We start from the raw sequence: 14715 nt of genomic DNA on the forward strand, positions 1-14715 counted from the left end.
TGTGTTATTACATCCCAACACTCACGATTATTATCATAGGGGCCATAAAATAGGGCTCTTTTCAAGTCTGCTTCAGTTTCCACTAACAGCTGCTGCCAGCTGAGGAATTTGGCCAGAGCTACGTGTAATTCCCAGCCGTGGTCATCAGTGGCTGCTCTCCCAGCAGAGGAGGCCTCTCTGGCAGCTGCCTGTGCTTCCTCTGCTGCACGCTCTCCCTGCTCCAAGCCAGGCTCTGCCTCGTCCCACAGCAGGCAGCACCCCTCATTCCCTGCCTCCCTCCCTCTCTGGGGTGAATGCCCTTGGTGGTGCCCTGCATGTATTCTGGGATGCATGGGGTGAATGGAAAGCTTATGGGTTCAGCAGTCTTGGCCGTGGAAAATAACAGGACGTAGAAAAGTTCACTGAAGCTTTCCCAGGCTTTGTACTTGAGTATTTACTGGAAATATGTTCTCTATTGTGTAGGATTTGAAAATAAGATTAATTTCATAATTTGCATCCTACCAGCCAGAAAAATAAGAAACAAATGCCTTTCTTTGCTGAGAAGTATCCCCAGACTCCTTCTCTCTCCCACTTTCAAAGTAAAAGTCTGTTCCCCACCTTTCTCATTCCCTATGAAATTATCAGTACTAATGACTACTTTATTAATAAAAAAATCAGAAAAAGTGGAGTACTGTTTTTCTCGTGTGATTGTTCTAAAAAGGAGTGTCCACTGGAATACTTGAAACTTAAAATGCATCTTCTTAAAAGGGACTTATAACCTTTTTCAGATGTTTTTCCTGCTTTCAGTCCATACAATTCATGATCCATTATGATCCATTTGGGGCTTGTTTTCTTCACAGATTATTTCTGTATACCTCTGACCCTTCCCTTATGAAAGAATGAGAAAATGAAACCCATCCCCTGCTGGGAAGGCCTCTCACAGTAGATCTACAGATATACCACTACCCTGTATTTATTTATTTTTTTCTCCCAAAAAACATTTCACAAAATAACAGAATCATGACAATTTATAACACTGCTTCCCAGAATAGAATGAAGAACACAAAAAAAAAGTAATAAAATCACACTGTGATCAACTGCTCAATTATCTCTTATGATAGTACTAACAATTGAAAAAGTCACAGCAAAGGTTTTAAAATGAATGCATAGCTTATCTGCTTGCTTCCATTTCCACCCACTGTATGTATTGAACACAAATTTCAGAGTATAAAGGATATTGCAAGCTACAGTTGTTATAAATCATTTTTCAGTGTTAGTCACATTTCTGGTACAGATAGATTCAGTCTCCTGTCTCCAAACTAATACTGAGAGGTAATGATGTATCCTTAATACTCAAAATCAAGCAAATTCCTTTTCTGTGTTCTTTCTAACTGACTGTTAAATTCAAAGGTCTGGAAGATGTACACCTTATCACGAAGCAGAGATTTATCTTAGAAAGGCAGAAAAGTATTTTGAAAAAAAAATAAAAATCATGAGCCTTCAGGGCTGAAGACATTACGTAAAACAATCAACTATCGTGAGATTTCTGAAGTAACTGCTAGAATTGCCAACATGACATTACTGTCATGGTTACTGACATAAAACATCCCATCAGAGAACAGCAACAGCCCTGTGTGATTTGTGTAATCTGCTAGCACATTGTGCATTGTGTCTTTAATCACTGTGGATATAATGCAGATGCACTACCCATGACTACTCACACATTGATGTGAAATATGTACCTCTTGCATGTCTTTAGAGTACTCAAAAGAGACCATTTCAATGACTGGGAAAACTGAAAGCTATCTAACACTAAATTTTTAACCCTTTGGAGTAAGGCTGTTTTCCTGATTAATGGTTCAATCAGCAGGCAATAGATACTAATCTAAGGATACCACTCTAAATCCTTGCTTTAGAATTTAACAGAATTAGCACTAACATAAAAAGGCAGCAATAAAGAGCAGTTTGGGGAGATCTCTTCAACTTTCCAGTAAACTTACACCTTTCTTCCCTGACCACATGGCTATTGCACAGTCCTAGTTTTATTATGACCTGCTGCCACTATACAGACATGGCTAGCTCTGTTCCCTTCTCTTTCTCATTTGTACTTCCCATTGGTAAAGAATTAGTTTGATCTCCTCAGTTTGAAGGCATGTAAATCCTAATCGAGCTTATGGAAATAAACTGCATCATAGTCCTGTTTGGCTAATTCAGTTTTGTCTTTGTTCATACATATCTTATACAAAGATATTCAGTGGTTTTTTTTTGAGAGAGTAGATGTTGCACAAGTACAAACACCATTCTTCCATGTTAACCTTAAATAGGAATTCACTGAGAGCCAGGTTAGCTTCTGAGGCTCTCATTGGAGAGGTATAAGGGAAAACATTTATTGGAAAATGAACTTCTGGAGTATGTGATTAGCTGTGTTCAAAGTGAAAATTCTCCAGCACAGAAACTGAGGTTATCCTGGGCTTTCGCATGTTAGATGATGTAAACAATGAAGAAGAAGCTGGTTCTAGGATGACCTCTTGCACATTTCTATTGTGATGATGATATACTGCAGGACCAGGCTGCAAAGTCATTCATATTTGTGTAACTTAAATACTGTAGCATTTATATAAATAACCTGCCCATTTACCTTGCCACTAACTACATAACGCTGACAAGAAATGAGATGGTGAGAAGTGGTTTCTGGTTTTCACAGCATTGCATATTTATTGCATTCTTTTTCATAGTAAAATAAGAACTGCAAACATCTTCTCCTCATCAGTTTTTTTGTTGTTGTTTGTTTGTTTGTTTGTTGTTTTTTGGGGTTTTTTTTTGGTTTTTTTTTTTTTTTGGTAGCAAATCAAAATAATCAGTAGCAAAAGGCTGATAGAGGATGCACTCCTGGGTGTCCTCACTTAAAAGCATGCAAAGAGACTGCACAAAGAATATTTACATATCGCTTTTCACCTTTTTCTTTCTTTATAGAATGCCTTAGTCAGTAGTTTTGACTGCATAGCAAATGCAACCCTATTGACAACAGGACATAGACCTGGTGAACACTGTTAAGTCCCATGAGTTGTACAAAAGCACCCAAAGCACAAAACGCACAAGTATTCAAAACATCACAACCCCTTGCAAGTACGGTCTTTGGTCTCAAAAGTCTCTGTGTTCACTGTTTCCATCTCTTTCCTTGATGAGAAGCCAATAAGAAATTTCCACTCCACCTATCTGTTTTCTTTTCCTAGTGTAAAGTACAAAAATGCTTTGCAGGAATAAACTATAAAATGTAATACAACTGGACAGAACTTGAATTCTAACATCTGCTAATACTTTTTGTCAGAACGAACACTAAGAGCAGGAGAAATAAGTTAAAAAGAACATATGAGAAATTAAAAAGCATATACTTGTAGACTTAAACTTCAAGAAAAGACTGAAACCTTAAGAAAAACAACTTTTATTCCTGTAGCCACATGACAGATCCAGGATATGGACAAAGTAATACACATACTACTGAGTCCAAAGTTAATAAGGAAGGGTTAGAAATGTCAAAGCTTGGTTAGAAAGAGGTGTTTTGAAGACTTGTTTAAAAACAGGAACTTTTCTAAATACCACAGCAGTTGGGCATTGTAAAAGAGGTTTTCCTGAGAATGGCATTTTCTTACTATTATCGTTGGTGGCTTCAAGTAGAACACAAACTCCTAGATCACATTCCTATTTGCACAGTGAACACTGGGAAGGAACTTTTGGAGTCCTTAGGTCCTCCTAGGACATGGCAGAGAGTCTTTAGCAGGTGAACAGCACAGGCATAATTATGTTGAAAATAAGAATAGTTCCTAAATAGTTATATGTGTTACCAAACACTACATCCAATGGAGATGTTAAGAATTTAATACATATAATATAGATTTCAATAGCATTAGTGTATATCATTAATGATTTTTAGTACATTTCAAGTGCTTCAATCACCTGCTATGTTTTGCAGTGTCACAACAATTGATTCATGCATCCATCTATTAGTTATTTATTTGAAGACAGGGATATTTTAGAAACCAGCCCTTGTCATATTCTGATGCAGAAAACAGTCACTTCTCATACCGCTTGTATTTGGCACTCAAGATTACCATTCCCTCTACTAGGCTATATTAAAGTATGTTCCCTAGTCTAAACCAAGCAAACAAATGTAAGATTGTCCAAAAAAAGCCTCACCAAAACAACAGTCAACCAAGCAAACAAACCCCAAGGCACAGATGAGTGGTAACTGTTACCTTGGAGCAGGCAATGAAAAAATAAAGCATATAATTAGAATGGTCTAACTTTCACCCAGAATCATGTCTGTCAACTGGAACTGGAACATCAGCAATTCAGGTTGTAAAACTAGTGGCAATGCAACAAGGCCTGCTTATTGCTCTTGCACAGGAGAAACCTAACCATAGTTTATAAATACAGAAAATCCTACATCTAGCCAGTTTTGTTTTTGTTTTGTTTGTTTTATTGAAAACTTCTCAAGATGGTGTTCTAAATATTTTATTCTTAATTTTTTTTTTCAAGATTTACTGAGTATAGGGCTTTCTTTTTGCTTTCTTTGACTTCCAAGGAATATAATAATAACAATAACAACAATAACAACAACAACAACAACAACAACAATAATAATAATAATAATAATAATAATAATGCTGTTAACCTGTGTGGACTTCTTCAATCTTTAATTTCATCACACATTTCTTCATTAATTTGAAAATTAGTTGTATACCCTCAAGTGACCACTGAGGCCTTCTAACAGTAGTCTAATAGTCTAATTCTCCAGGAAGGATTTCTACTTTCAGTCAGTATTGTCCACCCTAGGTTGGAAGAACTGCCCCATGCCCTATGACTGTGAAAGGAGAACAGATGACTCTTAGGTAATGAACATAACCTGAAATCACTTCTATATCTTAACTGTAATTCTTCAGATAGGTCTTGCAGTCTAATCTCCAATATGTCTCAGTCTTACAATTCACCTAATTATCACATAATGTTATCATTATTTTAGCCCAATTATTGTTTAGAATATTATTATAATAATTTTAATAAGCCTAATGCTTTCTGTGTGAAGCAGCATAAGTTGTGTTTTGATAAAGAATGTCTGGAAAGGCATTTAGTCTGAGTTCCAAGGCCATTATATTATTACACAGGGACTACTATTTGTATAAGCAGCAATATATTCTCCTAGATTTCACAGTACCATTTTTATTGATCCCAGTACTTGTTAGATATAGATTTAGGAAATTTCCTCAGAGTTTCAGCTTTTGTTAAACAGAAAAGGAATAAATCTTCAGCCCTTATTTTTGGAAGAAAGACAATAATGAAATATGGAATAACGTAGCCTAAAGTTTCATCAATTAAAATGTCAATTAACAAAAGATTTGTTTAAAAAGTGTATTTTTAAATATCTTGTTATTTATGGATTCATGATATTTCTTACTGCACTTTCAGAAACTCACTGGATTTTGAGCTAAACATTTAGCATTAAGAATTATATTTTTGAAAAGATGATAAAGATTCAAATAATACCAAGGAGTAACTCTATCTGTTTTCTGGAACTCATAAAATGATTGGGATGGATCACCAATAAGGTAAGTATTATTTTCTCTAAGAGCATTTAGTGTTGACTATGGAAGTTCAAATCAAAGTATGTCTCAAAGGAGTTAATTTCCTTAAAAAAGAGAGATGAGGATCCCAAGAATGAAGTGAAAAACACATGAAGATCAGAAAACCAGCGCTCAGATGCTTCTGGAATATTTTACACAAGGAGATAAATTTCCTTCTGTCAACAAATAAATTAGCTGTAGACACGTTGACACATTATGAGCCATCATTTAATACTTGGTAAATTCAGATAAACTGACTCATGTTACTGGATCCCTGGAATAATGCTTTACACATCTGTGAGCTTTTCTCCTGCTGATCTCAAAGTACTCTTCAGATAGACAATCCAGCACCCATACTGAGCTTTAATACACCCTTCTTTACAGCTAGAGAAAAATTGCCTTTCTGGGCTATGACTAGGGATCCCATTTAAGATATAATACTGCTTCAACTTTAATTACTGACATTCATCTCTCCTGCACCTTTTGGAGACCACAAAGCCTGCATGGATTCTCACAACAAGAAAGCTGGAGGAACCCTCAACCTGTTGAAGTCTCTGAGAAAGGCAATGTTACTGCATTTTGCAGAACACTTACACTGATCACTTCCTAAGGGGCTGTCAGACTCATCTGAAGGTCAAGTAAAGCTCTGTCCACTGTCACTGAACATGCTTAGGGAGCATTCTGCATCTGCCACAGGGCTGAATAAATACACATCCTCCTGCCTAGTAGGACTCTCTGAGAGCAACCCTTGCTTGAGACACTCTTTGGAAATCTAGGACTTCAACTGAACTGTTAAGCCTTGCTAGGGCTTTCATGAGGCATATTTGCTCAACTACAATATCTTCCCTACCATTATTATTTTGCAGCATAGCAAGTTTCGTCTGACTAGCTGTACTGGTCACTCTGCAGTGTATGTGAATAAGAAAGTCAGTAACCTCTATGGAAAATCTAGCTATGGCACAGTAATGTCTTCACCAAAGCATGATTAAAAAGTGAACCTACAACTTCCTTTTAGCAACAGGATGGAAATTCAGAAAAGGCAGCACGTTAATAAAAGTATCACAAAGATCCTTGAGCCTGATGCACAAAGGTAATTAATCTCATATAAGGCAGGCACACTGGGTCCTGTTCTCAATATGTCAGTAACTGCACCTCTGAGAGAATTCTTCTTCAGGGTGTGAGAAGACAGTGCTCTCCTTCCTGCTAGTTCAGCTTTTGGCTTGGAGGCAAAATAAATTAATTCAGAGGTATGTGCCTGGGAAGATTTGACTGAAGCTTGAAAATACAAGAATGAGAAAATTCAGCTGACACTAGTGAAACTGGACCACCAGGCCTCTTTTTTTTCAGAGTTTGGATTCTTTTTCTTCTTCTTATATATTTTTTTAATATTCCCTTCCAATCCTCATGAGAAGAGGCAACTGGACAAAAAAACATAACCATCAAAGGAACAAACCTGAACTCTGGATCCTGGTTGTGATAGATCTGCTGTCTTTTTGTTTTTGTTTTGTTTTGTTTTGTTTTTTCACATAAGTTTAAGTCAGGTAGTGAGTTTCTTCCTTACGCTGCAGAAGTTTAAAAATAGTAAATGCCCCTTTGAGGACCAAATGAGGTATACAGAGGAAGAGAAGGCCCACGTTAGATCTCTCAGATGCCTTGCTCTGACCTGCCCTCTGCACCCAGCTGCAAGGGGCCCCTTTCTTCCAGGCCAGAGTGAGAGTGCAAGACAGGATCCAGGTTTCAGTTTTCCTCTGTGGACAGAGATTTAATTCAGTATGTTCTTAATATGTCCTTGGGGGGAGTCTGGTTATTGCCTGCAGCTTTTCTTCAATTATTACTCGTGGGACGAGATGATTAAATGTGATAATTTTAGGTGGGAGAGATAACTAATTTGGTTGGGTAGGAAATGCCTTAAGCTGTAGGGAAAGGCAAGCCAGGAGTGATTGTTTGCAGGGAGGTGCAATCCTCATTGCTGGTGTTATGGCTCCAGCCTGATCACTGCACCCCGACTGACAGCCAACAAGCACACTAGGTCATCCTGGCAGCACCTTAACTGTTCCCAAAGAAATGCTGAGCTCTTAGAGCCAGCTCCTGGCTTTCCTAGAGTAATTGGATAAATCTGATCTAGATGGAGACTGAGTCACATAGAAATGGACTTGAGACTGAAAGAGTGTGGAGCAGAGGCATACTCAGTTGTCCTGTCCCTGCTCTCAGGGGCAGCCTGCATCCTGATAAGCATCTTATTTGGGCCAGGCCCAGAAGTGGCTGTTATAACCACATGTGGTGGGGATGGATGAAACTTCAAGCTGAGGATGGAAAACTGAATGGTTACAAATTCCCTGAGCTTTGCCAGGGAAATATTACTTATTTTGCTGTGCTGTGTATTTGAACCCCTGGGAGATGTCTCTTCCTCTGTGCCCAGAGGCTGGATGTTATCAGCTCAGCTGCTTCAAAAGCGCTGTCTTCTCATTCCAGTATCTGCACTGTGTGGGCTTAAACCAAGTTGAACATGTATTTCTTATCATCTCTCTCAAAGTTATCTGGGGAACACAGAACTGGGGCTTTAATCATTTTATTCTCAAAGCTCCTTGACAGTATGGAACTTTACTAACCCAGAAGCAGCAGTATGCAGGGCAATCTTTTGGAAATCGTGTCTGTGAAGGGGAACTGAATGAATGTGGGAGCAAGTATAAAAACAAAGGGCTCCTGTGTGAATAATTCTACTTTTTAACTGAATTCAATTCTGCAGAATTGAAATAGACTGGGGAAAAGTTCCTAAAATATCTTAAATTTTAACAGTGTTATCCAGGATAACAGTAATTACAGTCACCTGGGAAGACATCCTCCCCACAGGAAACTGTCCTCAAGACCAAGAAAGCTGAGCAGAGAAAGCAGATCTTGAAGGAAGCTTTCCTTAGTGCATAAGAATCCTCCATCCCAGATACAGGAAATCAGGAAAGGAAGGCAATAGTCCATCATGGCTGAACTGGGACCTGTTGGTCAAACCAGAGAGCAGGAAAAAAATGCAAAAGCAGTGGAAGTAGGGATAGGTAACCTGGGAGGAGTATAGTGACGCTGTTAGTCTGTGAAGAGATGGGGTCATGTAGACCAAGGCCCAGTCAGAACTGGATTTGGCAAGGGGCAAAAAGAATGAGAAAAGCTTCTACAGCTGCAACCAGAAATTGAAAGTCCAACACAGTGTACTCCCACAAGTGGGCAATACAGGCACATGAGTAACAGACAAGGACAAAGTTGAGGTAATCAACAACTTTTTAGCTCAGTCTTCACTGGCAACTGCTCTTCAAACACCCCTCAAGTGGATGGGCTGGAATCTTGGGACAAGGGGAGCAATGTCCCTCCCACTGTAAGCAAAGGTCAGGTTTACAACCACCTGGGAAATGTGAACATCCGTAAGTCTATGGGTCCTGGTGAAATTGGCTGATGTACTGTCTAAGCCACTCTCAGTGATATTTGAAAAGTCACAGCAGCCAGATGAAGTCCCTGCTGACTGGAATAAAGTCAACGGCACATCCATTTTTAAGAAGGGTGGAAAGAACGATCCAGGAAACTAATGACCTTTCAGCATCATCTCTGTGCTGACAGAGATCATAGAGAAGATCCTCCTGGAAACTATGCTAATATATATGGAAGACAGGAAGGTGATCTGAGACAGCCAACATGGCTTGATCAAAGCCTGACCAACCTAGTGGCGTTCTATGATCATGTAACTGCTCCAGTAGACAAAGGAAGAGCTACTGATGTATTCTATTGGTACTTCAACATGGCCTTTGATATGATCCTCATAACATCCTTCTCTCTTAATTGGTAAGATATGGATCTTGTGGGTAGACTGTTCAATGGATGAGGAACTGGTTGCAAAATGATACCCAGGGAGTGGTGATCAATGGCTTAATGTATGGATGGAAATCTGTGGTACTTAGGAATCAGTAATGGGACCAATGCTCTTTAATACCTTCATCAGTAACACTGAGAGTGGAATCCTCAGCAAGTCTGTGGATGATGCCAGGCTCTGTGGTGCAGTCAACATACTTGAGGAATGGGACAGCATCCAGAGGGACATGGACAAACTTGAGCAGTGGGCCCAGGTGAACCTCATGAGATTCAAGAAATCCAAGTGCAAGATATTGCACCTGGGTCACAGCAATCTCCATTACCAGTGCATGCCGGAGGACAAAAAGATAGAGCACCGCCCTACTGAAAAGGACTTGAAAGTACTGTTGGATTGCAAGATGGATATGTGGCCTCACAGTTCAGAAAGCCAACAGTATCCTGGACTGCACCAAAAGAAGGGTGCTCAGCAGGTGAAGGGAAGGGATCCTCCCCTTCTACTCTGCTCTGATGAGACCTCACCTGGAGTATTGAGTCCAGATGTGGAATTCTCAGCACAGGAGAAGTGTGGACCTGTTGGAGCACATCCAGAGTAGGGCCACAAAAATGATGCAAGGGATGGAACACCTCCCTATGAGGACAAGATGAGAGAACTGGGGCTGTTCAGCCTGGAGAAGAGAAAGCTCTAGGAAAACCCAATAGCAGCCTTTCAGTATTTAAAGGGTGATAGTAATAAGGAAGAAGACAGATGCTTTAGCAGGGTGTTGGTGTTCTGTGATAGGACAAGGGAAAATGGTTTCAAATTAGAAAAGGGGAGATTTTGGTTGGAAATAGGGGAAAAGCTTTTTACAGTAATGGTCAATGAAGCACTGCAACAGATGGCACAAAGAGGTGGTAGATGCCTTCTCCTTGGAGACATTCAAGACCAGGTTGAATCAGGCTCTGAGCAACCTGATCTAGATGTAGGTATCCCTGTTCACTGCAGGGGAGTTGGATGGCCTCTAAATGTCTCTTTTAACTCAAACAATTCTGATTCTGTGCTTGTATGAAAATAAAAGTCTGAGATCTTCATGTATGTGGTGCAACCTCCTCTCCACTAGACACTCCATGTTTGTTACTATCTATCATCTAAATAGTGAAAAAGTGTCTTTCTTTGGAGCCATTACTGTAAAAGCTTTGTGAATGCATGGGTAGGTTAGTCTGTGCTAGTTTGTGCAACTTGGCTTGCTTTGTTCACTGGGTCTTTGCCAAACATATCTATTGCGTAATTATGTGGCTTACTTTAAAAATTCACAGAAGTTTCAAGGGACGTAACTAATGTTTTCCCCTCATTTTATAATTGTACAACACCCACCACAATGAGACCCAGGTCCTATTTGGTAGAGTTCTGTCATAACTTACAGTAATTATCAAAGATAATGCAATAACTTAGTAAAATAGAAACTCCAGAAATACATTCAAACAACAGAGAAAATGCATTTAAAAAAATAATGTATATATATATATTTATAATTATAGGGAAAACTACTTGTCTGTCCATTGAATATACTGCCTAATTTCCTTATGAGGAAAAACAAACAAACAAACATACAAAACCTTTAATTTTCTACACTACACGTTCACCAAATAACACTGGTGCAAACCTAAAGCAGTTTTGCTGGAGTCAACTTCATTACTGGTGATTTTTACATTATAAAGTCAGAATACAGTGACAGATGGCATGGCTTCACATTCTGCTGGTCTTACTGTAAAGACAAGCCCTTGTACATGTGGAAGTGAGGAAAGTTTGTGAGAAAGGTTCTCATGATTTCAGTTTGAACATTGTCTAAGAAAGATATTTAATAAGGCGCTCCAAAATGTGTTCATTGTTTTGGAGAGTTTCCAAGCTCTTTCCTTCAAAGAGCTGGTTCCAAGGTTGACTGTTCCATGATTCAGTGTTCGTTATTCCATGCTCATGTAATCCTATGGAAATAGGATGATTTCTATGTTGAGGTACTCGACAGTATGATTAAGAGTGTTGGAGTCTGGACTGCGCAATTTAAGAACTTTTAAAATGTTTCCATCCCCACATTTAACCTCACTGAATTTATTTAATACACTTTTGAAGAAACAACCTTGAAAAGCGATTTTCCCTGCAACTGAGAACTGTGGTTTTCCAAGAGCAAATGAAATGTATGTGCATAAAATATACAGAAAATATAAAAAATATTTTGTGTTCACAACTGTCCAGCCTCGCAGGCCAGACCCTATGAAGACACTCTTGGGCTTACCTAGGTCAGAGCACTGCACAACGCGAAGATGACACTGGCAGCGGAAGGGGCACACTGGCCCAAATCCAGATATGACAGGATCATCTGTTGAAGCCAAATCAGCTGACCCTTCATCCTCCAACATAAAGTCAAAGAGGCCCTTCTGGTGGAACGGCGTGGCCAAGCATACTGGCAGCAGTAGGATGAAGAGAACTAGCCTCATGGCTCAGTTCATCAACTCCAGGCAGAACCTAGGAACCACAGTAGAGGATTTAAAACAAAAGTAGCAGTTTTCCATAGCTGCATAGTTCCTACTGAAGGAGGTCCAACATATCCACAGTTGCATAACTATTCCTTTCGACAAATGAAAACTGAATGGTGAAAATAGGACAGTTATATGATAGCAGTCTGGTAACTACTTGTCAATAGCACCCCCCCCCCCCCCCCCCCCGCCCTTTTTAATTTTTTTTCCAAAAGATGGTTTAAAGGCAACTCTGGATACATCTGTTTGCATATTTAGAGTAATATTTATTAGGAACAGGCAGCACTGTCAATTTTGTTATGCAAAACAGTCAACACAATAACCACATTTTCCATGTGTATGTTTTCTGCCAACAGAATAGTCTGATTTCATTAACATTTGTTTCATGGCAGTGAGTTTGTTCCCTTGGGATGAACCTGAGGTTCCCAAACTCACTGTAATGCAGTATTTTGTATCTTGAGAAATCTATTTTTTTAAGTGCCAGTTTGCTGTGTGTTTTGAATTATATCCTAGTAAAGCTGACTGAGAAAGAGTGAGATCTAGAAATGGGATGGAGAGAGAGTGAGAAAGATCTTTAGTTTTTTAAGTAAGCTATTCTTAATTCCCAGTTTAAACAACACAATAAGAAAGAACACTGTGTTGTATTACATTGGATATTCTTGGCTTTCTTTCCAAGGTTTTTGCTAGGGGATTTTACCTCATAACAATGCACTCTGAAATTCCTCTGCTTTGTACTGCTTAGACATTTGAACTGGAGCTTTCAGTATTGTCAGCACATGTTCAAATGGTACTTCAGGGCCTCATCCTGCAGATTTTCATGCACAGAAGTACATTCACACAAGTGTGAACTGCCATTGATAATAATAATGAAAACTGCTAAGCATGTATTCTCAGGACTTAGGCCTAAAATGCATTTCAAGACACTGTATGTTGGGCTACCTCTACTGTACACTAGGAAAAAATTCCAAAACAGTTGTTTTTTTTTTCCAGACTTTGTACCAAGGCTGTACCCTACTTTCTAAAAATTACCTTCTTTTACTATTTAATTTACATGAGGAAGCTTATGTTTTGCAACCTTTCATTGGTGTATAAACAATCCACAATTAAATAAAAAAGAAAACTGCCTTCAAGTCATCAAATGATAGACAGTTTTGTTCCTTATTTAGGAGACTTTTCTTAAAATCAATAGCACAATTCTGATTACAGATATTGCTCTTTGTAGTGAAAGCAAAGATGTCCAATTGCTTCTTCAGGTCAATAGCTGGAAGTCATTGAAATTTGCCTCTGAAATGCCTTCTCTGGGTGTTAACTGGGTTCTGTCCTATCTAGAAGCTAGCTAACAGTTAAGAGTGCCACATAGCAGTTTCCAGCTCCATTTTGACTAATGGAGATTAAAAGAAACTGAGAGGGAGGAGGGGAAAACGAACATCTCCCTCACTGTATTGAAATATGTTAGATAGGACTAGATGGTTAACATGGACAGTTGGTACTAGGTGACAGCTGCATACTGAGGCCTCTCTTTCCAGAACATGCTGGTACTCTAGCACAAATGGTCAGTAGAAAAAAATGCTAGATAAATAAAAATCACAGGCCTGGAATTAGATACAATCTGTACTGTGTCTGGGTTCAATTTCCTTTACAAATTTTTACATACAGATGCCAAAAATGCAGAAATTTCTGAGGCTCAGTCACGAGAGGATGGGAAGGTGACCTTATCAATCATGCAAGTGTTATAACATCAGAGTTGACATTTCTGTCATTCACCTAGCAGAAAGACAAGCATCTAACTTCTTCAGATGTCCCAAAGACTTCCAAGTGAGTTCACATGGAGCAAAACATAGTTTTTGTTATCACTATCAGAAACATACTCAGTTTCTTAGATTGTGATATACCTTCTGTTCCAGGAGTAGACAGACATGTTACCCAGTGCATGCACTGAGGGAGGGTCACAGCCTGTCACAGTCTGTCCTGTTCACACAGCCCCTCATCATGGAATCTCACGTCCTGTGGCTGGGACGGGCCATGCTCCTGGGTGTGACACTTTCCTGCATCCTCCTGTCCCAGCCCCCACCAACACGAGGGGCGTCCTATGCCCAGCATTCAGCCCTGTCATACGATACTGATAGACAAGTAAGAACATCACAGCAATGAGGTATTAATACAGGGTGGCAAGTTCTTGCCATGGTTTAACCTAATTCAAGTTCCTGGCATAATCATAGACTGTAAAATAACAGTGCAATTGATTAATTGCTTGAAACAAGAATGAAAACTTCTATTTTAATAAGCTGCCTTGTGAAAATGAGCAATAAAACACTACTCAAGTACAGAGCATTTTTAAAGATGCCCATTTCAAAATGCCCAATAAACACCAGGAAAGCTGGACACCACCCCTGGCACCGGCAATCGGTATTTTTCTAAAAAGCTTCCTCAGATCCCTTTTGCTAAGTTAAAATAATGATAATGATAATGATAAAATAATAATAATAATAATAATAATAATAATAATAATAATAATAATAATAATAATAATAATAATAATGCTTCTGAATTATCCAGTGTCACTAAAGAAGCACCACTCCCCTCTCCTCCCCCTCCCCTTGAAAGCCCCCTCCAGGAATGCACAGTGTGGATCTTATCCTGAAGTTATCTTACTAACACTCTTCTCCCAAGGGGCAAATAAATAAATAAATAAATAACACTTTGGAAGCATCTTCACATTTATTAATACTGATAAATTTAATTTACCTAATTTTATGCCCAT

The 14715-nt window shown here is 39.0% G+C and overlaps 1 protein-coding gene across 1 annotated transcript in view; it reads right to left on the bottom strand.

The window, feature by feature from the left end:
• The window catches only part of DCN (decorin), a 37389-nt gene that overhangs the window by 21205 nt on the left and 1469 nt on the right, over positions 1-14715 (bottom strand). Inside the window, 1 exon segment of the mRNA NM_001323188.1 lies at positions 11714-11943. Within this exon segment, the coding sequence (NP_001310117.1) occupies positions 11714-11915 (202 nt within the window). The 5' untranslated portion in view covers positions 11916-11943.

The sequence above is a fragment of the Coturnix japonica genome, chromosome 1, assembly GCF_054131305.1.
Source record: "Coturnix japonica strain WE chromosome 1, WE-NBRP24, whole genome shotgun sequence".
Lineage (NCBI taxonomy): Eukaryota > Metazoa > Chordata > Aves > Galliformes > Phasianidae > Coturnix > Coturnix japonica.